The 25,669-nt window shown below is 44.5% G+C and overlaps 1 protein-coding gene across 1 annotated transcript; it reads right to left on the bottom strand.

Annotated features, from left to right (window-relative positions):
• Window positions 1–354: 354 nt before the first annotated feature.
• Window positions 355–25,299, bottom strand: znf574 (zinc finger protein 574). Its single transcript, XM_030103076.1, has 10 exons — window positions 25,235–25,299; window positions 22,804–22,964; window positions 12,321–13,545; window positions 11,994–12,208; window positions 11,264–11,443; window positions 10,997–11,091; window positions 8,882–8,976; window positions 4,454–4,602; window positions 3,627–3,914; window positions 355–1,312 (listed from the first exon to the last, which is right to left on the bottom strand). The coding sequence occupies exons 1-10, from the start codon at window positions 25,245–25,247 to the stop codon at window positions 713–715; spliced, it is 3,021 nt and encodes a 1,006-aa protein (XP_029958936.1). The 5' UTR covers window positions 25,248–25,299; the 3' UTR covers window positions 355–712.
• Window positions 25,300–25,669: the final 370 nt, after the last annotated feature.

The following is a 25,669-nucleotide window of genomic DNA, read 5'->3' as shown; positions in this document are numbered from 1 at the left end:
ATTTAATTACGCCACAAAGCCAATCGATAACATAATGTCCTTGAAATTATTGGAACATTAGCGTTGATCTATACACAACTCTTACTTCTTGTTGCCTTCCACTAACATTAGTGCGTGTGTGTGTGTATGTGTGTGTGAGTGACAGGAACGGCAGTGAGAGGAGCCGAGCATCGACTGGCTGCTGGGGGGGGGGGGGGGGGGGGTTTCATAATTCTCTGCAGAAGACTTCATACAGTTTGTCAAGCGGCAGAGGTAGCAATTTACAGCAGGACCTATAAAGTCTATCCAATCTGAAGGGACGGGGGCGATGGCCTCATGTCAGCCGCCTAATAAAATGATGGACACCCACCAGTGTGAAAGCTGAAACGTTTTATTACAAAGAAAGCAGAAGACATTTCATAGGCGGTCATGTGATCGACAAAGAAATAGAGGCTGTGAATAAAATCATGTATACGATCGACAGCCGATCTCACAGCCTGCTTTTAAACTCGGAGCCTCATTAACCGGTTGTGTTACCGCTGCTGGAACAATGTTAATACGAGTTGTGGGTGATTAAGGAAAGTAGCAAGATTTGCCCACAATTTGGGCTTTAGTTTCCCAGATGGCTCTGAAACCGAACACTCTATATACAGAAAAGGAAATCACTCCCACTGTCCATCGCTCACCGGTCTATCTCCTACTGCGTCAGTGTTGCTCTACTGTTCTACTGTTTTCATACCGTCTCCTCCACAATGAACTCGATGGCGTGCTGGGGCGACTGGCTGGTCTCCACCATGGTGATTTCATTTCCTCCCATGGTGATGGTGGGGATGCCCTGACTTCCCAGCACGGAGGAGGGCAGGATGACGACCTGCGAGGCGCCCTCGATCCCGCTGAGCTGATCGGTCGGGATCATGACCGTCTCGGTGGCTCCCTCGGCCCCCTGCAGCACGTAAATGGTCTGCACGGCGCCCGACTCCACCTCCGCCGAGGCAGCCAGAGAGGACAGCACCTTGGCGCCCTTCAGCATCTTCTGGACCTCGGCGTCCTCGGTCACGTGCACCACCTGCTGCTGCTCGTCGGACTCCTGAGGCACCTCCGTGTGCAGCCGGACGTGCTTGTCCAGGTTGGAGCGCGAGCGGAAGGCGGCGTGGCAGTGAGGGCAGGGGTAGGGCTTCTCGCCGCTGTGCGTGCGGGCGTGCTCGGTGAGACGGGCCGCCACGCTGAAGCTCCGCCCGCAGATCCAGCAGCAGAAAGGCCGCAGGCCGCTGTGGATGCGCTCGTGGTCCTGCAGGTGGGGCAGCTGGCGGAAACGCTTCCCACATGTGGCGCACTGTGAGATGAGTAAGGAGGGGGTGGGGGGCGGGATGAGGGGAAGTGGGGAAAGGGGAGAAGGTTCAAAATATAAAAGCATGAGAGGGTGCCAGGAAAGTTAACGCTCACAATAGTGCCAGTGCACAAACTCCACTGCAATTAATATTTCCTGAGACCTCTCCCTGTTTTCTGCAGAGGCAGCACTTGTGGCTGAGACACAGAAAGAGCAGAAAGAAAATAGTGCAGGAGGAGGAAGACAGATGCAAAAGAATAGGATCGATTCCGTTTTATTCCCCGTGCGAGCGTGGGATTTCTCCACGGACTCCGGTTTCCTCCCACGGCACAGAGACGTGTGCGCGAGGTGAGACGGTGACTCCGAGACGACTGCAGGTCTGAATGACTGCGCGTAATTGAATCCTTTGGTTTGCCACGCGATACACTGGCAACCTGTCCGGCGTGTATCCTGATTCTCACCCGGTATCAGGAGCAATCTGCTCCAGCAGCACTCACTGATCTTGAATTGGATAATGTGGTAGAGAAGATGAATGAATGCAGGTTTAGGAAATCCCATTATTATTTTTTTTTCCCCACAAAACAATCCATCAACTATTTGGTCAATGCCACATTAGAAATGACTGCTTCATCCATCCTTCGTATGGGGGGGGGGGGGTCGACAACCCTCTTTAGACTCTTTGTTGTGGTGCCATGTTGCTTTCAAAATATTACTTGTAAACAATCCTCATGCAGTTCTTTGGTTTGTTTTTTGTTTTTATTGTACAGCTGAAAGGAGCTCATTACTCACAATTGTGTCGCCTCCTTATAAATTGAAACTATCACTAAATATTCTCAAGAGCTAAACAGCTAGAAGGATGAATAAAAGGTACTTAACTGGACCTTCTTTTCATGAATGCTACATTAAGTTTAACTATATATCAGGTATGGACAACTTTAATGACAGCGAGGGTCATTAAAGTTTCATCTTCTCAACCAGAGAGGCAATTTTAACCAATGAAACTATTAAAGAGCATAAGGAGCTAATTGATTAGATGTAAGATTCTTAATAAATCTGAATATCCCCAACCTTAAAATACATTTAATTTAGGAAAAGATTTACATTAAGCATCGTGACCTTCATGTTCATATCGCCTACATATTGACTGGAGTTGTGTTCTCTTCATGTTTAAGGTTTCATCTGTTTTGCAGATTCTACATGATTTACAGCCGTCTGACAGAGTGTGGTACCGTCATTTACAGTCAATGTATCCTTCATCCTAACCGAAACTCAAACAAACTCAGTGTACCAGCACATTCAATTCGCAAACATCAATATCCACAAAGTGAAAGCCTTCAAATGTTTGTCACTGTCTGCCGTGTAATTCTGCGTTTAAATAATCGACTCGTCGTCTGAATGTTGTTGCTCTGCGAGGAAGAGGATAATCAGCCACGCAGAGTGTGATCAGTTATGAAATGGCAAGCGTTTACCACTAAATAAAGCAATCACATCAGTAATCAACAGTTCCTGCCACAGTAACATTCAGTCCCTGCTTGATCCCACCTGAGTGCAGACAATGAACTACAACTCCGTAGCTGATTAGACCCGAAGCACTACTGAGGAATGACATTATTGAGCTTTACTTTGATTCCCAGCGGGGACACTCCAATTGAATCCCTAATCCCTGTTGACAGATGTGGCTTCTGAGTAACCCCATGAAAAATACTCACCAAGAATCACTTTTACTGTGGAGTTTGCTCTTTATACCCAGAGCAAACATGAGCGTCCCCGCAAGAACACACAGTGTATTTGATATAAATTAAAATTCATCCCTATAACTAGCTCTCTGTTTGAAACCGGCGCCCTAGGACCTCAGTCCTTACCGTGGCTGATAGATATGGCTCAAAGCAAAGCCACAACATTAAATCAATTTCTGCAGCGCGGCATGCTGAGATGGGCTTGGGTGGGTCTGTAGTTGATGTCCTGCCTCATCACCAGAGTAGCAGCGAGAGGGAGAGAATCCCAGAATAGTAACAGGCACAGAGGGGAGCTGACAGGTCCTAACTCAGCCCTGCCATTAATCACAGGTACACAGGGAGGGAGGAAACACCCGCAGGACACGCTGCACAAATGGCCATGGTCCGGAACCGGAGAGATGGCCACGTCTCCGAACAGGTGTGACCATGAGGGGATGGAGCAGCCCTGGGTTTTCAAATTGAACTGCGGGCATTGAGTGATTTGAGCGTGTTTTACGGAGAGGACGAAATGCAACTCCGAAGGCTTTGAGAAAAGTCCCCTTTCTATGCAAACACACACCGGCGTGTATAATCATCTTTCTTACCTCAAAGGGCCGCTCGTCGGTGTGTGTCCTCATGTGAACGTTGAAGGTGGAATTGTAGGCAAAGTGCTTGTGGCAAATCTGACAGCGGAAGCGGGGTCTGCCTTTGGTCTTGCTGAGCGTTCCCTGGAAATGTGCGAGCACGTGCTCCTCCAGGGCGCTGTTGCTGGTGAATCTGCGGCGGCAGGGCGTCACCGGGCATTTGAGAGGCGTCTGGCCCGTGTGGGATAGGCGGTGGAGGTCGAGGCCCTCCTGGGTCATGCAGCGGTGGCCACAAAGGTCACATTCAACCTGAGGGAGGGAAAAAAAAAAAAAAAAAAGAAGTAGGAGGAGGCAGTCCAGAGAGGCGATGAATGGAGAATGTCTTCATGGTCTAATTGTGAAGCAATCACTATGTCACACTTCGATTTTAACCTTTGTTAGATGTCGCCGCCCTCTCACTAAGTCTGCAGCTCCTTTCTGTCTGCACTGACAGGATCCAGTCAGACAGAAAGAAATCAAACTGAAAATCTGTGAGATGGAGAGGCGAAACGTGCTGAAGAAAAGCGCCCATTAACCCTTCTTTGACCGTGACACTGGATTTATTCAGACTTCACGGGTGGACAGCGGATGAGTGTTTTTCCCTTTTTAACAAGACGACTGCAACGTTTCACATCCTGCAGTTCTTTCACTGCGCAGCTTCCGCCAGTGACACAATGCTTTTACTGTGGGACTCCTGCAAATGATCTATTTCATTGCTTTCTGGCATTCTTTTGTTTTGGACGTACACATAACAAACCCTCTCATCAGGATCAGGATATAAAGGTTAATGAATTGCTGTGTTTGCCAACCTGCCCGGTGCTGCGCCCTCGGCCTTGGCCTCGTCCGCGGCCAGTATTCCGGTCCTCCTCTGATGTCGGGCACCGCTGCAGGTGGATGTCCAGCACCGACTGGTTGATGAACTGGGCCGAGCAGTGCGGACACGTAACCGGCTGCTTGTCTGCAATGAAAGCGTGCGGCGTTTCAGACAGGTGGCCGTACTCTCTCCTCGTGCTACAAGCTCCGGCGCCATGTGAATATCTGAAGGCTGATTTGAGCGCGCTAGACTGCTAGATGTTGTGCCAACTATCATGCGGTGACAGGTGGCACATACAGAAATGGCTGGTGGTGGGCAACGGCGCCATAACATTCAGCAGCAGCCAGTTTTCTCTCTGTCAACAAAGAATGTGCCTGGGCTTAATGATTATTCATTATGTGAACGCACGGGGAGAGTCCAACCCCACAAGTGTGCGCAACAAGATGTAAAACAAACTAAAACAACAGGGACACGATTGAATTATTCCTTTTGAATTTGACTAACATTTTGTAATGAATTCATAATGACAACAAAACTGGCCAACAGTTGTTGACACCACCTGTGATGCATTTTTTCCCTTTGTCTGGGGATGTGCTGTTAGCAGATAGTTATCAAACCTCATTTAGTGCAACATGGATTCAGCAGGAGTGATCAATCCGTATTAAAATGACTTAACGAGAGGCAGTCGGTGCAGAAAATTATCAGCGGTTTTACCGTCAGTAATTTTATGATTTAATTACCCCCGTTTAAGTGTTTTGTTGAAATTTGACAAAGATGATTCTAAACGCTTTGATGTTCCGATTAGGCTGAACTGTGGTAAACTGTCAGGCATTTCTGAACGATGCAGAACATCAGACTGATTCAAGCAGATTGTAATAAATTCAATCACATAGTCAATGTCAGTAAAACGCCAGGTTATTAGCTGAACAATGATGTTGAGTATTGCTCTACTGATATGATTTTTTTTTTTAATGAATATAAATACTTGAGTAATGTGGGTTTGCTTTCAGCTTCCTTTTTCTGAACAACAGTGTTCTTTCTCTGGAACCCAAGTTACACCTGCAGTCAAGCAGCTTGTTGACTTTGTTGCATTTGGTCATTTTTCCATGACTTGTTTGCTTTTTTTTTTTTTTTTTTTGAGCTTCTGTAATCACCGGGATGTTCTGAAGATGTGTTGCTTTGGAAATGACCTGTTACGCGGCGCTTACATCATCCTGTCTGGCTGAATCGTCTCTCTGCTCTTTGACATAGCCCCCATGAATAACAGACACCGCTTGTGGAGCAAATTGCTCCGCTGCCCCAGATGGAAACATGGGCATTATGTATTTAATGGGTGGGCTTCCCTTGCTGCAGGGCTCCATTGCCGTGATGATGGATGTGCAATATACCGTGCAGCCCTATTAAGAATATCTTCAGGTGGCTACAGACGGTGACAGTTTGGTCTTTTCCAAAGAAAGAGAAGTGATTGGGGTTTGAATTGTGTTTTTGGGTCGTGCAGCGGGAGGGGCTGGTGGACGGCCGGCGTCACAGTCGTGGAAACAAAAAACTTTGATATGACAAATTACACCAAACATATTTAGTAGAAAATAAATTAGGAGTCTCAGATGTACGGCTTTTGACCCAAAGAATCTGTCTTCAACATCATGGAGTCGACTGAATCCACAGGAGATGTTGACTTGGTTCTACAAGTTACACAACCTTGCAGCAAAAGACCTCCTTTTTTATTGGCTTTGTAATGGATTAAGTGAGAAAGCTATTAACCTTTATTTCTGTAGTGAATTTTTTTTATTTTATATTTTATCTCTCCTGTTTTACTAGTTTCTACAGAGCTGTTGTTTTCATAATAAAAAGCATTTACAGTTGTTCTCTTCAGTTTTACAATGCATGTGTAAGTTAAATATAGGTTTCTAATTTATAAAAGGAAATACTGACACATCCATACTTTCTCCGGTTTCTACTCTATCTGAGATACCTGGGAACTAACTTCATTTGACTTTGAACACAATGGAAACAAATGTCATGACACTAAATGCAAATATGACGGTTCGTAATTAATCTGCTATTCCTTCTCAATTAACAAGTAATTTGTTTTAACATAATAGCAAAACAACTTTCTAGTGTAATTAACTGGCAGCATTTTGCATATTCATTATCTGTCAGTCAGATAAGTACTTAGTAAATTAATTCGTCTCTAATCAGCTGGTTCAGTTGGCTGTTATATTTAACCAAGCTCTCGCTGAGTTGCGCTCAAAAACCCAGCTGGGAAACTGCTGACATTGATGGTTCATCAGCATGTCCATAGGCCATCGTGCCAATATCCTGCAGCCTGCTAATCATCCGTACTGTCTGTCCCAGTAGGGGCAATCCCATCAGCTACCTACTGAGATCCTCTAATTAAACCTTTTATAAGGGCAATATTTGCCTTTGGCCTTGAATTGATCAATAGATCAATCTCTCCAATCATCTTTCTCGGAGGAGAGACATACATATGACCCCTGCCGCACGCCGACTCCTCGAGCTTAGCTAATGAGGTTGCCGTGCCAACGCCCGCCTGATTAAGATGAAGTGTCAACATGTTGACCCAATTCATTTACCTCCACCTTCTTGCTCCATTCCACACGGCAAACAAATCAATGGAAAGTCGCCGGCTTAATGCGGCGGAGGGCAGCGGACGCACTGTACGCCACAGATGCAAGTTTCTAAATAAACAGCGCGGCCCACCCGGGCGGCCTGATGAGGTCATTTGCCGCTGACTTAGCTTTCATCAATGGTAATGCACTGCATGCTGTGCTGATAGGAGCATCATCTCTAATTGGCTTCCGTTACAGAGCAGACATATGGGCTTACATCTGGTATCTCGGTATCGTCATCCTTCGTGGGGCCTTTTTTTTTTTCTTCCCCCCAACAAAGGCATGGAAAAGCACAATAACATGGCCACACAAAAAGGCTATGAGATGTATATCTGGGACCAGGAAGTTATTAGTTTGGTAGTAAATCACGGGATATTTCTGGCAGTCGGTACAGGCAATGGAAGGAAAAACATTGCAACATGACATCCATAGTTAAATGGGTTCCATTTCATCTATTGGTGGCTTAATTACTGAGCATAATGGGACTGAGAGGCTACTTCCTGTCTGGCAAACTCCTTCTCTGGAAGAAACTGCCAAGAATAATTTCCAATTAGGCCGATAGTTGTATTACGTTTGTATTTTTACTAAAAAACAAAACTGGTTGTCTTATATGTAGAATGACACAAACTTGATTATTCCCCACATGAACATCATTTTTTTAATGAAATCCAGCACTCAGAGAGGTTCAGCAATGACGTGAGGCAAAAAATCTGGGCTCTGGAGGTCTGCAGTAAAACTAATAATGGTCACTTCTTGTATTAAATGACCTTCCTTATCATCACGTACTTTGTTCAACAGTTCCAGTAAGATGGTGTCTGAAATATAATGTTCCGACAGCAGGATGTACCACGACTCCGGAAGATGAAAGATGAAAAAAAAAAAAAGATATAGTTTTGTACATAAACACACTCGCACAAAGTATTACCTTTCTTCATTTAATGAAACAGCTGTTATTCTTTATGTTGTTGTGCTTGCTGTTTTTATGAGAGATAAAGAGGTGCTGCACCTTGTTAGGAGCAGTTTAAGTGTCTGTTGTAAAGCTGTTGCTGCGTACAGTGCGGCTGTGTCTGGATAATTAGAAAAAAAAGGAAAACAAATCCTCATCTTCGGAGTCAAGGTGTCTCCGTCGTAAGTCGCATTTGGCCAGGTGAGCTGCTGTCTCTGTACGTTCAGGTTGGTCTGAGTGGAGGTACCTTTCTCAGACGGAACACTTGTAGCCTGAACTTTGCTGGTTTGACTCCCACGGCATTACGTGTCACCATCGTGAGTCATCCAGCAAAGCCCCGAGCTCTAAACCACTCAAGGTTGGATCAGGAAGGACGTCTGGGTTGAACCTGCACCTTTTTCATTAGCAGTTATTGGCTTGTTTATAGGATCACAATAAACTGCACCACATATTGTGACATTTGAAGTCCATGCGAGCATCGTATAGCCATGCTGTGGCCACTGCACAGCTCCATACACCCATCCATCACTGTTGCCCAGCCTTAATAAATTTGAAATTTAAGCTTATAATATCAATTTATATTAATCTGCATTAAATACACCTTGTTAAATAACGTGTCCCTGAACAGGTGTGCAGGCACAGTTTGCAACATGGCTGTGAGACGAGTGGGAAAACATGAAATCGTATTTTTTATTCTTATGAGACAGAAACTGCCCGACTAAAGAATACAGAGGAGGAAAATCCCTGTCAACAACACATAACCAGTACATTTTCTCAGACGTAAAATGACATCTATTTTTGCATTATACATGCTACTACTGAAAGGAAAAGAGGAATGAACCCTCACCTTGATGAATGAGGGAGTGCAGGTCGAGGTCTTTTCTGCGTTTGAAGGCCTCTCCGCACTCGGCGCAGGGGAACGGGTGGCTGGTGTGCAGCAATCTGTTCACACACAAACACAATTGGCAAGCGCGGACAAACAAAAGGCGTGAAGTGTTTCTCGCAGACTGAAGATATATTCATACAAGCAAATTAAAAAATTACTGCTCCCAATATGGAGGCTTAAAAAGTCTTAATTCAGAGGCCCATGAAACTCTGTAATAAAAGTTATGTTTTGGTTTTAAGCTGCCACCCTATATGTGACTCGTAGGAGGATTACCAGCAAGTATGTGCTTAGCTGTACTTCAGGTCAAATAAGGGGTATTAGCAGAGAGCATAACGGCTGCAGATAAAAAGAGCAGCTGTAAACTGGGAGGAGTCAAGAGTTAGGACATGAAAGGCTATATTTATCCATTGCATTATGTTACTCTGAGTATAGCCTTAGGGGAGGAGAGAAGTGTTAGGATGCATTCACCTAATGCCGCATCAGGCGGGCTTTTACAGCCGGGAGAAGGAAGGGGGGGGGAAAAAAAAAAAACCGAATGCTTCCCACAGTCATAACAAACATAGATGCTGCTTAAGGTAAAAGACATCACCCTCCACCAAATGTTGCATATATAGGGGCGAAGCCATTACATTACAAAGCTTTACGGGTTAAAGCGTCTGCAAACGCACTTAGCCAAAAAGCCACTTAAAATAAAGTAGGGTTTCAGAAGGTGATGCACAAGGACCCTTCAAGGCCTGTGTGAAAGACCAGACTGATTCTGTTCACTGTTAAATAGACAACAGAAATCAATATTTCAGGGGCATCTGACCCTGAGGCAGCTCCGAGGATTAAAATTTCAGTCAGGACCACTGCTCCTCCAAGCCAGATGTTCTTTGATGAGCACAACTGATGTTGCACATATAGTATTAGTATTAAAAAAAAAAGCTGTGCTGAACTAACAGGGGCTACAACAACAAGGTGATTAATTGATTTGTTTATCAAGAGAATAAGGGCACAATTTGGATAATTAATTATTCGCACGAGTCATTTTCCATGCAAATTAAAAACTATTGTGTCCTGCAGCCTTATTTCATCCTCTGGAAGAAAGCTGGAGATCTTTGTTCACTGAGAAGGTTATTTGCGATGCTGAGAGTAAGAAAAAAAAAAAAAAAGACAACAATCATATCTGAAGGTCTTCTTTAGTGAATGATGTATGAGCGGACTCCATCTGCTCAATGAGAGAGTGTGTGTGTGTGTGTGTGTGTCGTTGAAAGCTCGGAAAAAAGTCAAGGACGCCGCTGATGTTTTGTGAAGACAAAACGAACATCGTTTTTTTTTTTTTAAAGCAACAATCAACTTGACGACATAACTTTCATCGCTATTCCCAACATTTCTTCTTCTTTTTTTTTTTAGACCAATCAGTGCTTTAACTTGAATAAAATCGGTTTTCAATGAAACAGTTTGAACTTTTTAGAGCACTTTGGTTCGATTTACTGATTTTTTTTTACCTCTGCAGTACAATGAATTTAAGATGGAACATTAATCTTTCACATTTACTTTTACACTATTCATGTCCACGGGAGCATTGTCCTGCCGGTACAAAATGGTGTGCACTTTCTGCTCCGTGCAGTGTGCCGTCAGCAATTTAATGCTGTTTCATTGCACATCCACTGCAGCATATATCCTCCGCCTCAGATTCTGCCAGGTAGGGCAGGGCCGGGCTCTTCCCACATTCCCGGCTCCTTATCATTATCATCTTAATTTACCAGGCCTCTGTCTGTCAATCATATGTGGCTGAGGCTCAAGGGCACGCAGACATCTCAGCGTGTTGGCTTCACAGCTTAAAGGTCTTGCTCAGTAGTCGGACACGGCTCAGCTACTACAGCTCCTGGCGAGAGGGAGGGAGGTTTATCTAAATCCTGTCCTGGGCTCTGTTTGGGACTGTAATTCTGATGTATTTATGTAAACAAGAGTTGAGAAAAAAATAAAAAAAACCAGCCTGAATATTGACAAATGCCTGACATATTTTCCGCCTATAAATGTGGGGGAAAAAAAACAACCAAGGCCTAAAAACTGACATTAACAAAGTGTTATTACTTGTGATGGTTGAGCTGATCCTCAGTGTTGAAGCGTGAAGGACAGTTGGGACATGGGAAGAGATGAGCCGCTTCGTCATTGTACAGAGTAGACACCTGCAATGAGATAACTTCCAAGGTTATTAAGAGAGCAGGTGAAATTGAGGTTTCTACAATATAACTGTTTTCACAGACAGGTGAACATGTGGGGTTTTTTTTTTCCCCAATACATTTGGGTACTGAAACATGATATTTTAAGGCTATTTTTGTTGAGTGGGAGAGGCTGTACCGGTTTGCGTCCACGCCTGCGCCGGGGATTTGCTGATGTGTGAATGCGCTGGTGTCTCTTCAGGGTGGCTGCCTGCGAGAAGTTCTTGCCACAAACATCACAGCTGAAGGGCTTGTTGCCTGTGTGGCTCATGCTGTGGCGCAGCAGGCTCTGGGAGTTGGTGAAGGACTTTGAGCATACCTTGGGAACAACAATAATCAGGGTTAGAGCCGCGGTTGTATTTACATCAGCTCTTTTTGAAGAGGGAACAAATAAAGCTATGCAGAGCTGTGCGCAGGTACGAATTGATTCGAGAGAAGAAAACAAAAAACGGTGAGTCACCTCAAGTAAACCCCTCAGCAAAAACATACAATTAGCATTTACTCAACAATGAGGGCTCTGTTATTTTTCCACTTCATCAAATAATTCTTGAAAATCAGTAATTGTAGTAATTGCGGCATGTACCGACTGCTTTGTCACCCTTCTACTTCATTGTTAACGGGGCCAGGAGACCGCATGGCTACACTTGTTTGACTTCCCATCATTAGGACAATTTCCATTGTATGAAGACAGCGAGAGATCTGTCAAACATAATAAGATTCAAACAAAAGAGGTTCAAACTGTCGGCTTCCATTCTGAACCTTTACATTATCTCGTCAAAAGGGAGCTGCACAACATAAATGCTCTTTTACATCAAAGTAAATCACCTCTGTGACTCAGAGACAGTCTGATTGGAGTGTTAATGGGGCACCTTGCACGTGAAGAGCTTTTCGCCGGTGTGGCTGTAGACGTGTGTGCGCAGGAAGACGCGCCGGGTGAACGTTTTGCCGCAGTAGGGGCAAACGTGGGGCAGCGGCGTGCGGGACCAGTCCTGGAGCAGCTTGGCAGGTGGAGGGTGATTGGTGTTGTCTGAGTCTGCTGCAGTGCTGCCCTCTAATTCATCTTTAGTGCCTGAGCCCTTGTTTCCTGGCCATATAGAAAAGCAGTTTGTTAGGGCCAAGCAGTCCTGCAACTCGGGGCTTGTTTGTCCCCAGATAGGAAATAATAAATGAATTTGAAAATAATAAATCCCGCTTACCTTTGAGTGCATTTCCGCTAATGGCCCTGAAAGAAGGCCTGCTCTTCTTCACAGGTGGGGAGCCAGACTCCCCAGAAGAGGCGGCTCGCTTTGCACTCTGGGCACCATCTTCGGGCTTATCGGCGTCCGCTTCTGCACCGGTTTCAGTTTCTTTGGCGCCCTCCGTCCCCGCCGCGAGGCGGTGCTTCCTCCAGTGGTACAAGTACTGGGTGGTGTTCATGAAGGTGTCGCCGCACTGACTGCAGACGTGCAGGGGCTCCGTCAGGTCGTGCTGCTTCTTCCGGTGCGTGGCCAGCCCGGCCTCGTCGCCGAAGCTCTGCCCGCACTGCGTGCACATGAACTGCTCCGGCTGCGTGAAGGTGCTGGTGGCGCCGGCATCGGGGGCGGTTTCCTCCGTCTCCTGCCCGTCAGTCCCATTGCTCGCAGCAGAAGCCTCCTGCGGTGCCGCTTCGGAAGCTGCCGCCGCCGCCGCTGCGGTCGCCTCGGTGGAATCCGAGTCTTCCTGCTGCCGGTGCTGCTTGCGGTGGTAGAGGAAGAGCGTAGTGTTCAGAAAGCTTTCCCCGCACACGGAGCAGCGGTGCAGCGCCTCCTCGAAGCCGTGTTGGGTCTTGCGGTGAGCGACGAGTTCAGAAACCAGGCCGAAGCAGGAGCCGCAGTCCACGCACAAGAGCACTGGCTCGGGTTTGGGCTTCTTGTTTGCGCCTCTCTTCCTATAGGAAGAATCCGGTTCTGGATCTGGGTTCGGTGTTGAAGGAGCCGCTTCAGGAGCAGCAGCAGCAGCAGCAGCAGCAGCAGCAGCAGCAGCAGCAGCAGCAACAGCTTCAGTGTTCTTAGAAGAAGTGGCTTCAGCAGCCTGATGCGTCTCTCCCTCTTCCTCAGACCCTAAACTAACAACTATGCTCGTTTCGTTGTTTGACACAGAAGAATCGTCTGGATTCACCGGCGAACTCTGGCCCTGAGCGGAGGTCGTCTCTGGCTCAGGTTGTGAATCAGGAATCGCGTTGTGTACACACGTCCCCTCTTTTCGGTGGTGCTGCCAAAGGTCAAGGCTCCTGAAAAGTTCATCACAATCGCCACACTGGTAGAGGATCCTGGGCTGGTCTGACCGCAGCTTTTCAGAAAGCTCAGTCTGTTTCAGTGCAGTCTCGGCAGGATTATTTCCTTGGACTTCATTCTGCTGCACTTCCGCTGTCCTCGTTATATTTATCACCTGTTGCTCCAAAGACTGAAAAGACACAAAAAATAGCAAAACCCAAACATTACAAAAGGCTGCTTTTGTCTTATTTTGTGTTGCTACTTGCAAAGAAAGGAGATCCTTTGAATAAGAATCTAGCAGCAGTTTGAAGTCATTTCAAACCTGCAGAATTATCCTTTATTGTTATTCTTTCTGGCAGTTGAAGGATGAGAATTCAGCGGTGGAGTTCTGGGGTCAATTAGAGCAGCATGTGTTTAGAGCCAAGGTTCCTCTGAGAGCTCCAGACAGCCAAGATAAGGCCTTAGCCCAGCCGATAACTATCACAAGGCTCATCAGGGTTGAATGGGTCACTCCGCGGGGTTTTACATTTGCTCCCACCATCCATTTGGATGATAAAAATGGAACATCAAGGTTGAGGTTAAAGGCGCCTGGAACTGCCTCAATCACAGCAGTTCAACATGAGTCACCTGCTGCACTGATTTGTGAGGTTTATTTTCTTTGTGAATTTTTCATGTGCGAGGACTGAGGACCACCTTTACCCACCGCCTGGGTGACGCTGCAGCATTCTGATTGCACTCGCGGCCTACATTAACATTTATGTAATTCTCAGACAAACACTGATTGTGGAGTAACGTGAATAAATGCTTCAACAAGCGCCGCTGCGCCGCAAAAAAAAGATATTTTAATGTCACCCTCACACTCTCTGGTGTTAACAGTTTTGCTCAGATGTGAATTAGAAAACTAGATTCATTTTCTGGACTGTTTGGGTTATCTAAAAATAATTTCACTCTTCGAATCTTCGTCTCAAAACAGGACGGTGATTTACCACATTTTGAATGACTTCATTCTCAGTACCACAGTCATTTTAAATAAACTAAATTAGCTTTCTGTCCAACGTTTCTGGTTAAAAACACGAACTGGAGGAATCCAGATTCCATATGCACTCTAATCCACAAAAGCTAGGATAATTTTAAGCATCAAATTTACTCCAAAGACCTAATAATCTTCCTGTAAATCTTCCTTCTTGGCTCCAGCATGCAAACTGGCAACCTCCCCAGATACAGCGCATAAAAATACAAACAAAAACTGTTAAATTACCCCATCTCTGAGATTAAACCGTACGCAGGTTTGTGCCTCGTGGAGAAAATAGTATCAGTAGGAAGCATTAGCAGAGGGGAAGGGAAAAAAAGCACTTGCATACTTTCTTCTAACAGCCTAAGACAGCGTGGCTTAATGAAACTGCATCAATTAGTAAATTAATCAGAGGGAAAAAAAATCACAGGAATGTTTTACTGGGAAGGTTGTTAATATTTTCATTCAACTGTCGAAACGACAAATCTTCCTCATTTGGTCATCCTTTATGTTAAAAGCATGAGGTTTGTGGTTGTGGTCTGTGGGTTTTTCTGGGGCTGAAAGACAATTTTAACAGCGTCTGGGGATTTGTGTGGGATTGGTGAATAACTTAATTTTCATCAAAAGACCAAATACATGAAGAAAAAAAATCATTAGATTAATGATGAATTAAAAGATCCACGGATCACCAAAATTTTCTTTAGATAAACTTTTCGACTCAGTCTCGCCGGAGGTTGGATATGCAAAAACAAATGATAAACACAGAAGGGTTGGGGAACCAACGAGGGCTGCACAGAAGTGTTACGGGAGGGGGGGAGTGTGAGTGTGTATGTGTGTATATTTTACTCCAGTTTCCCCGCAAACTCCAAGTACATGTATTTTAGATTAACTGGAATTGGTTCATCATTGTACAGCACTAATGGGGCTTTTCCTCGAGCACCTGCTCGGCTCGGCTTGACTCGAAAAAGCATGTTTTCCATTGTATTATTCAGATGCATCTTCATGTGCAATTTCCCCTCAAATGATGGCATCAGACATTCTTTTCACAGACGTGAACATTTGAGTGTACAAGCCAGGGAAATGCTGAAAAGGCTGCTGTCGATGATTATGCTTCAAAAAAACCCCAAGAAAAACTCCATGGATGCCGATGAAAGGTGACGGGGTTTGAAAAGAAGGCGAACTTATATCAGAGCATTGTCGAGTGTTGAGTATCAATACCAAATAGAGGAACCGTTATAAAGTCAAACCTCTTCAAATCAAAACACTTGAATGGGTCATTTTTCCAATGAAAGAGGCTTTTCACACTGCGCAAAAAAAAACCTTGGACACGCTTCAAAGCAGGGATTGTAACTTGTAAAACTTTCATGGAAAAGCTCTCAGTTGAAAGGTTTCTCGCGTCCATGTGACGCAGCAGTGAGACAAGATTAAAGATTTTTAATTTGGACTTGTTCAGATATTTAAAACAGGTGACCTGATGGAGTACCTTCGTTCTCGGGATTTCACAGGTCAATGTCTTTATTTTTCATCTGGTCCCGCATCTTTATTAATAATAAGCGGGGGTTTTTTTTTTTACTGCTAAACAGCACATATGATGATTCTAAAAAGGTTCCCTCCCCTCTTGGGGAACAATAGAAAAAAACAAATAGAAAAGTTTATCATTTAGACGAATTCTGCATTTCCTCCTGTTTCAATTCAATGACGATCATAATACATAAACATACTGGTGGTGGTGAGTTTTTGACCTCTTTGCTTGGTTGAAGCATCTTTTTCCTTCCAGCCAGTTCATCCGATCGATACGTTTCCCATGAAAATATGATGAGTCAACCATGAATAACCATGACTGAGCACAGAACACGAGTACAGGCTTTCAAACATGTGCCAAACACTTTGAGGAGCTCTTACTCATATGGCATGTAGTCACTTATTTGTGGAAATAGGAATAGAATAGATTATAACAGAACAGAATAGAATAAAACACCAACCAGGACACCATGGAGGGGGTGAGGGATACTGTTCAAGATTAATCTCAGTTTGGAAGGATCATAAATGTAAATGGTACATGAGGGTGATTTACACTGAACTAAAACCTGAATGGGTAACAACCTGGGGTTTGATATCTCAGAAATGCTGCATAAAGTGTTAAAGACAAGAGAAAAATGGAATGAATTGGCTGCGTTCAATTACACTTTTGACAAAAAGCCAAATTACATTTACAATGATTGCAGTAATACGAGCAATAAATTGGGAAAACGCCCAAAGAGTGCTTCATTGGCACAAGGTAGAAACATTTCCTAACCAATGCATTGGGTGCAAAAGGCTGCAATCTTTCAGTTTCACACTGCAGGTAATGAACGCAACAGCTTCAGTCAGACTAAAACAAAGCTATATTTTCATCGGACTAAACAAATTCATGTGAGGTGGATTGTGTATGTGAGTGAAGATAAAATGTCTCCAACTCTGCCAAACAGCATCTTGCTTTGCTCTGTCTATTTAGCAAATAACCTCACTGACATCTAGTTTGAAGTAAAATGAACATGCAATGATTTTTTTTCTTCTACCAGCGTGAAGGCCGATGTCAAAGTTCTGTGTTTATTTCAAATATCTGTTGCAACGGGTTGTGAATGTTTTCCTCTGCCGCAACCACCAAATAAAAAACTGAAAAATGGCCGACAGCATCACTTACTAAGCTGTGACATTTAGAATAGACGTGTTCATCACAATCAAGTGACACGGGCAAGCCGCAAGTCGAACAGAGAGACTGGAGAGAGAAAAATATTGACGTTAACTTCATATTGTGTGGTTTTTATTGTCTAACAACATCTGACCATGCAAACCATAAACACCATTTAAAACTAAGGAAAAAAAGAAAGCGACAAGAGTGAAAAAACAAAATCAGCAGGAGATTCATTCTGACTTTGTCATCAACTTTTTTTGGCACAATGTGTGCAAATTATTTTCCCTGGGAAGTTTCTCTCGTCTGAGGAGCCACGGGTATTACTGAGGCGTTGTCACATCTATGGAAATCATCACCCAGGTAATGTGAAGGTATCTGCAGTAAAGGTGCTGATGACGGCCATCCACTGTTCCACTCTGGCTGTATCAGACAAAAGAAGGGCAGTCTTTGCAATGTTTCAAATTGTGGTTTAAAACTCTTTGGTTGCACCACCAACACCTCTTTCAGCCTGAGGAAATCTGTGACACGACTGCTGTCTCACTGCACTGCACAGGGGCTGCCATGAGGTACAGCGACTAGAAACAACGGGAATGTAGCAGCAAATGATGTGATGATCAAAGAAACAGCAGCGCTGCACAGAAACAGTCCTTTTCCCCTGAACATACACACTCCGAGAACAACAGCTGCATTTATTTAGAACAAAGGCAATAGAGGTGTAAACAGATGATTTGCACAGATTCAAACTTTACGACTGCCACGTCACACGGTGTAGCAGCTAATACACTTGTAGGCCTGCTAATATTGCAGTTTTAAGGAGCCTTTAGGGCAACAAGGGCCATAAGGTCCACAGGTTTATAGTGTTTCTCCAGCTGATTCATCCACGAGGAGGCCAATGAGCGATCCATCAGGAGAACGGGTGGCACTGACTAACGCCTCATGCTCCTCTACCCGCTGGCAACTTGGGACGCAATCTGTCCGTCTTGAGCATCGCCGTGCTTTATGGACGTGCGCTGAAGACTGTAAAGAGGAAGTGTGAGCGCGAGCCCACACGGCCATGCCTTACCGCTAAGCGGGGAGTCAATGACTGCGTTTAACCCCGAAGGGTTTTCTGAGGCTGTCGCGGGAGAGGCAAAAAGCAAAAAGTGCCAGCTACGCCAACGGAGTCAGCTCAATATGTCAGCGTGAAACGGAGTAACTCATCTCATTATGCAACATTGTGATTCTGCAATTCAGATGGCATCCTCAAGGAGCTAATGCATTCCAATGGAGTTTCTCCAAACAGGACACATAATGTAAAAAAAGACTGAATCCCATGCATTATGTAAAATCCTGCTGGCCTCTCTGACGCACTAGAGGCCAAACAATGAAAGCACGACGGTATTTACATACTAAGAGAAAAACAAACCAATAAAGAACGCTCAAAAAAAAAATGACACCGCGCTGCTCACCCATACAAGCAAGAGTCGGGGACGGCCACAATACAACAAAGAAATCACGACAGTTTATTACGAGTGAAGCACGTGAAACATCGCGGTGATTCAGCTGGCCTCGGCGGACAACATGTAAATGTGGCATCCTGGACTTCAATCTGGCCTGCGACCTTTAATCACACGTCCCTCTGCTCCGCTCGCTATCTTTCCACTGCTGCACTGTGATTTATTCATTTAATGCACAAAGAAGTATTGCTTACTGCTTCATGGTACTACTGTGGGCTATGCAAAGTTTACAATAAGCAGATGCATTCGCCCTGACTTCAGAGTTTAAAATAAAACATAAGACCTGGTGGTCTTGGGTTCATCTATAGCTCAGTGAATAGACCCAGTTTGTAAGTTCTCCATGGCGTCTCTTTGCATACTGGTTCCGTCCCACATTCTAAACACACATTTGAGGAAAGCGGACTCTAAAACTGATCACAAGTGAAAATGTGTGTGTCTTTCCCTCAGTGTTTGTCCTGCAATGAGCTTCAACCTCTCCGGGGCGGATCCTTCACCCAAAGTCAGCTGGTGAAGTGATGTAGAGGACGGTTGTACAGTTCCACGGTCGGCTGAAGGACAACACTATGTCAAAAGGATGCGAAAACAGAACATGAGAACCGGGAAAACAGCCTTCCTTTCATTTTGTACTAAGCACAACGTACAAAAACACAACAAACCTAAACAGTTCAAACGGGACTTAAATAAAACGAAAATGTAGATAAATCCTGATCAAAGGCGCTTTGAGGCGACTTTTCTCTTTCTTAAAAAAAAAAGCTTTACAACACGTAGTGATGGCTGATGAAGCTCCAGCTGATTTCCAATTAAGATGAAAAGTAGGTCATTTCCACCATGTAGTGAATCCATCGTAATTACTCTGTAATTGCTGCATTAAAAGTAATTCAAGGAAAAACGTCCTGCATGTTGATTTATTAACCTATCTAACTGTTAATTTTATATCAACAAATTAGGAGCGAAATTTTAAAAATTCTCTGATTATAGGTGGGTTCTCATAGTTGTGATCGATATGTCTCTAAAGTTGATCAGTTCCACTGATTCATTTCAGATGACGATCGCTTCAAAGTGACAATCCCTCTGAGGAAATCAGGTCTGTGTTCTCTCAGGAGGAGCGCTAAGCGGCGTTCTTACTGCCCAGACAGTTTACCGAGGAGAAGCCAACGAGCCGCGGGGCTGTTTGTGGTGAAAGGTTTACGTCCTCCGGTCACAGCAGAGCAGGACGGTTTCGGGTCACGGCAGTTTAAATCTTATGTCAGTGGTGTGCTCTTGATGGCTCATAAAACAGCTGCTTCTGGTGCTGAAATGCAGCAAACCAACTCTTCTCTCATAATGTCGTCCCTGACCGCGGGCCTGTACTACGAAGCTGGATTTTCTCTCATCACAGTCACTTCGGGGTTAACCCCGGGTCTTCCGTACTGCGGCGCAGGTTTGCTTCTTAGCGGGGTAAATCACCACGGTAACGAACGCTGAGCGGCTAACCTGCTCCAGAGGAGAGATGCAATAAGATGAATTCTTGTCACTGAGCGCTTTGAAGTACGTGCTGTTGGGTTTTTTTTTTCCCACTTGCTCTTCACTTGTTTCTGAGTCCATTCAGCTCCAGCAGGGTTGCACATGAAATAACGAGGTTATCAACAATGGCCACATAACTGCAGAAACATGACTTTCTGGAAGGCACATCTGCTGATTGAGTGATCTGATCATTTATACTATCCGGTAAATTAATATTGCAGCCTGGGTGATGTTTTGGAATTCATCTTTATCTTTTTTTTTTTTTTTTTTTTGGGGGGGGGGGGGGGGGGATAATTTCTCCTCTTCTATGGAAGCTGCTCTGCAGAGTGTACGACTGGTCAGACGCAACAAACTCCGCCCCTTTTACGTGATCAAGACTGGAAGTCCTTGGGTTGAATTACTGAATTGATAAGCGGCTTCGCAGTACCACTTATCAGGACTAAACACGTCTGGGTTTGTCAGTCGAGAGAATGGAGCGATATCTCCAGCGTGTTTATCTCACTTCGTGGTACAGGGCTCAGGATCGGGCCACAAAATAACAACAATCAGAAATAAATCAACATTTAAAGCCTTAAATGAGTAAGGAATTGGCTGGGCGTATTGATCGGAACACAACATGTCTTGCTCACTATCCTGCAAAACAGGAAGGTTACACTTTGATCGGGAATCGATGTGGGAATCAATGACGTGTCAGATTGATAAGCAGAGTCAATAATGAAATCAATACCAATAATTTCTTGTAAGTTCCTATCTTTACCTCGGATAGAAGTGCTCTATGACAATTTGGCTTTCAGGTAGTGAGGATTAGGTTTTTATGGCCCTCACAACAGCTTCAGCTTCTTTGTGAGTGTGAGTGTGCGAGTGTGTGTGAGTGTGTGTCGGCTGTGATGGACCGGTAACCTGCTCAGGACGGACTCAGCAGGGAGCAGCTCCAGCACCCCGTGACATTGAAGACGACACAGGTGGCGGTGCAGGGGATGAGCGGACGGATCCTTATCTGTAAACACTTCTAAATCTGGAAGAACAGAACACGTCGGACCAGCCTGACCTGTAGATACGCCGCCGCGATAATCAAACGCGGCGTTGCGTTTCTCCGGCAGCTTCTTAAACGTACAGCCTAATTTACAATCACCACACTTTTTAGCACTGCCACACATTTCACCCGATTGCCTCACTAGTGACTCATTACTCTGATATACAGCGTGCTAATGTGTTACTCCGACGTTACGCTGCGCGGGAAGAAGCGGTTCCAGGTAGTACTTAATATTTAAAAGAAACCGTTAAATAGGCTGCTGGCCTTAATGCGCACGACTGTGAATCTATCAGGGTAAAAGCAGGAAGTCTAAATGATGCAGCATTAAAAAAAAAAAAAAAAAAAAAAACAGTCTGCTTTTAATATTGTTGTATGTGCATGGGCAGGGCCCGCTGCCAAAGAGGGAACATTGAGCAGATGACTGAAGGAAAACCTTCCTCCAAACAAAAATCCTCCATGAAAATTTCATGATGGTCTGTTCTCATGGAAACACGTGAATATGAGGATTCTGGAAAGTTCCTCTAACTCATCATTTGTTTACGGACATGTAGTTTTTTTACTAGACCAAGGGTATCCAACTGATTTTAGCTCAGTGGCCACATGCAGCTCTCTGTCTTTGATCTGAGACGGATCGAAGTGATGAAATAAACAATATGAAACTACTGTGCTTCATTTTTCTCTTTGTTGTGGTGCAAAGAAATTAATGTACAACCTGAAAGTGTAATTTTATGAAACACATTATGGACAACCTGAAAATGTAAAAAAAAAAAAAGATAAAAGGAATTTGAAATCCACATTTTAATAATAACTGTATCAAGACTGAGGAGCTCTCGCTCACTGGCTGGAGGCTGACATGATTTTGCTTTCACGGAGGTTTGCTTCTGCAACTGTTGCACAGAAGAAGGAAAATCCCATGTTGATAAGAGAAGAAAAAAGAAAAGAAACAGACGTTTCGGAGGGTATGTTTTGAAAACCATACACACGCAGAGTATTGTCAATCTGAGTCATTTTCACTTGATAACTCACGTGAAAAAGGCATCAAACATTAGATGAAATGGTCATAACAGTTACTTCATTGATATATTTGAGTCAATGTCTTTCTTCTCCGACATTTTGACACTTTGCACTGTCATTCTGTCGTGTCATGCAGAGGACAATTTCTGCTGTTTCTTGAGCTGTTTTGTCACAGCATCACTGCTGTAAAAATGATTTAATTCAACCCTCTCAGCCAGGTTTGTCTTACAAAAAAAATTACATCCGCAAGGCTTTTACCTTGTTAAATATAGAGAAAATAAAAATGCCATGTCAAGTAATAACTACTTGACAAAAATGATGACATGAATTACAGTTTATATTCTTTCCACAACAATAACAATCTCACCTAAAAAGTTGGAGCTGGTATGATGTCAGGATGAAACACAAATTATCACACATCTTTAAATGAGTCAGTAAATAATTACAAACACCTCAATGTTAAGTGTTCTGACCAAGGTCACTATTACTATGGTGAGCAGCGGAGCATTGTGGATTTATGGCCAAAGTTATGCCTCAATGTCATCGTCCAGATATGATCCGTGGTTTTATTATGCAGGGGGTTATTTGAGGTCACAGCATCACAATCTGGTGTTTTGTTGAGGCTGTTTTTTTTTTTTTTTCCTGTTCCACAGTTAAAATCCAAATAGACAGTCAGGTGATAAAACGGGGAGAGTGTTGACTGTGCCAGAGCTTACCCGTGTCTGCGGCGCTGGGGCAGAGGCAGGAGCGCTTCCAGATGCTTCTGTCCGTTCATCCTCGGCGGAGCATGTCAGCTGGTGCTTCAGGACCTCTTCCAGAGTGTTAAACTCCTGGTAGCAGGGGAAGCACATGTACACCGACGAACTCTCCATCGCTTCTGGGGGATTAAAATCACAAAACATTTCATGAGGAAAGGCACCAATGCAAAACTGATTCAGATAAAAGGAGCAACAGTTCACAAAACACACGCATGCTGTGAATATGTAAGCAAAATCACTACGTGAGCCTTGTGCAGATGCCTATCCGCCAGTGGGCTACATTTGAAGTTAGGTTGTGAACATTGCCCTCTCCTGATGAAAAGAAGCGCCTGCATATATTATCTCGACAGCAGCTTGGACAGAAGTGCCAGGACGTTCACTCTGAGGTTGCCAAGATGACTCACCATGTGCTGAGCCTGAGCTAATTGTTATTTTGACCATGCAGGTTGCTGCTCAGGTGCAGCCCCTGCCAAGTATTTCTCTCTTTGTGCTATTTCACGGATTGAGCTGATGTTGAGCGACGACATCAATTAGATACGTGGCGTAATTGGACCCACTGGAGGAGCCTAGCTCATGCCATTGCAATGTAACTAGGATCAAAATGTCCTCGCTCCAATACTTCACACTGAGTGGATACCAAATATATGAAATTGCATGGGCAAAGCTCATCTTTATAAATAAAGAATCCTATAAATACAACAGTCTCAGTCCAAGCCATGAATCTCACACACCTTAGGCTTTACTATTTTAATTGGTAAAGTAGTCTATAACTTCAAGGATAAGGTTTATAACAGGATAAGGTTCGATACTTTTGGGTTTTGTTGAGAAATCCCCAAACAGGAAACAACGATGCTACAAAGTCTGTCAATTTCTCATTACTTTCCAACTTCCCCAACCAAGTATAAGCCTGGCCCAGAATGTGTTCCTGCTGAGAATGTAAATCTTTAAAAGTGGGTCAAGAATATATCATTTTATTCTTTAAAGGCACCTTGCCACAGGAGAAAATTTCTTAAACACTTAAGCTGGAGGCACAAAAACTACCAGTCGAGCACGATATGAGGTTTCACAGCCAAAGACAACACTTTCACTGGACTGTGCATGGTTTTTAACCCACTGTAACCTGAAGCTACATGTATGCATTTCTTTTCCTCCACAGAGCTGGACGATGTACATGTTCACAAGACCTGCTACCATGAAGGCCATTGGTCGATCATCCATGTTATTTACCTGCAATGTGCAAGTTAATTAGGATGGCTGAGAGCCAATCCCAGCTAGCATAAAGCAAAAGGCTGGTGCCAGATCAGCACAAGGCCAACACACACACACTCTCTCTCTCACTCCTGCATTCATTTATCATCGTTGGATTTTGAATGGAGGAAAACATGGACATTACACAGAAATTCCCAGGTGTTTCTTGCTAAAGATTAACAGTACTGACAATGAACAGCCTGTAGCTGAAAGAGGAGGGCTTCACAAATAATCAGGCTTTAAGGGCTTTGGGAGGAAACAGGGGGTCTGTGGTGTGGGTGCAAATATCTTTATTTCTCATTGAGGGTTTTCATGAGATGGTTGATTATCAACGACAGTCATTCGGGCTTGCAACGGTTTGTGACCCCCTTATGTGTACAGAAAACGATTGTTGCTCATGCAAAGAAATGGTGGCGACAAAAGGTGAATTTTCATGTGACCTCCACCTTTTTCAAATGATGATTTCTTCTCACAATGTCAAACTGGTGGACACCACACACACCACATGACAGGAGTGAATCTACTCGATCAGCTGTGTAATACTGACAGCTGTTCACAGCCGCTGAGTCACAACGACACATACATAGCTACAAAGCAAGAGCAACTAATACTAGATGTAAAACCCACATTAGCTTCTGTCCTTTTTCAAGGAGTGTGACGCCAAGTTAGCAGGCTGATAGCTGCACGGTTAGCAGGTCGATGCTAACAGCTAGCCTCCGATTCCCCCCTCCCCGATCTCTCGCTAACATGCACCGATGGCCATCTTTCTAACATGGCTAACGTGTCCGGGGAGTGCTTTAGCCAGCCGCACGCTAGCTCGAAAGCTAACAGAGCTGCACCCGTCACACTGCCGAGGAGCTGTTGCCGGAGCCACGTTAGCTTGTCACCGAGCCCCTGCTTCAGCTCCTAGACCTGCGCCGAATACGCCAAGAAACCGAGGAGAAGAAGAAGAAGAAATGCCCCGAGAAGGAGGGCGGGTTACGCTTCTTCGGTGGTGTAATGGCGGCGACAGACCAAAAGTTACCATTAGCTGTCTCCCCCCGTCGAAATCCTCCATACATAAATATAAATCAACGTCTACTGCCCGGCCGAGAAAGTAACAGTCGTGTAAGTTAAATAAAAACTGTTGAACTAAACTCACCGCTTTCAGACATTACTGCTCCATGATAAAGGACAACTTCAGTTTTTTCTGCATGTTGGAAGCCTCGCTCTGATTGGCTGGAGCGGTCACTTGACCAGCCAATAGCGTGCGGGTTTACATAACACTCGCAGTTTGTAAGAGGAAAGCGCGGCAGCAGCAGAGAGCAGGCAGACCCAGGCTGCCGGGGGCTGCATGTTATACACCAGGGAAGATGGTCCAACACTGTGGTGGCAGAGATGTGAGCAAAAACCAATTAGTAAGCTAAGAGAGTTGCAAAGAAAGCATGTGCATGTTTTGTTACTCGGAGGAACTGCACAACACTGAAACCCGGGTCAAAGGTCAGTGATGCAGCTATGAAAGCTTACAGCAGGGGGTGTCAAACATAAGACCTGTGGGCCAAAATCAGGCCACAAGAGGCTCCAATCCACCAAGCAA

This window comes from Salarias fasciatus, chromosome 11 (genome assembly GCF_902148845.1).
Source record: "Salarias fasciatus chromosome 11, fSalaFa1.1, whole genome shotgun sequence".
NCBI lineage: Eukaryota > Metazoa > Chordata > Actinopteri > Blenniiformes > Blenniidae > Salarias > Salarias fasciatus.
The sequence above is the reverse complement of the archived record's forward strand: the minus strand, read 5'-3'. Positions and strand labels throughout refer to the sequence as shown.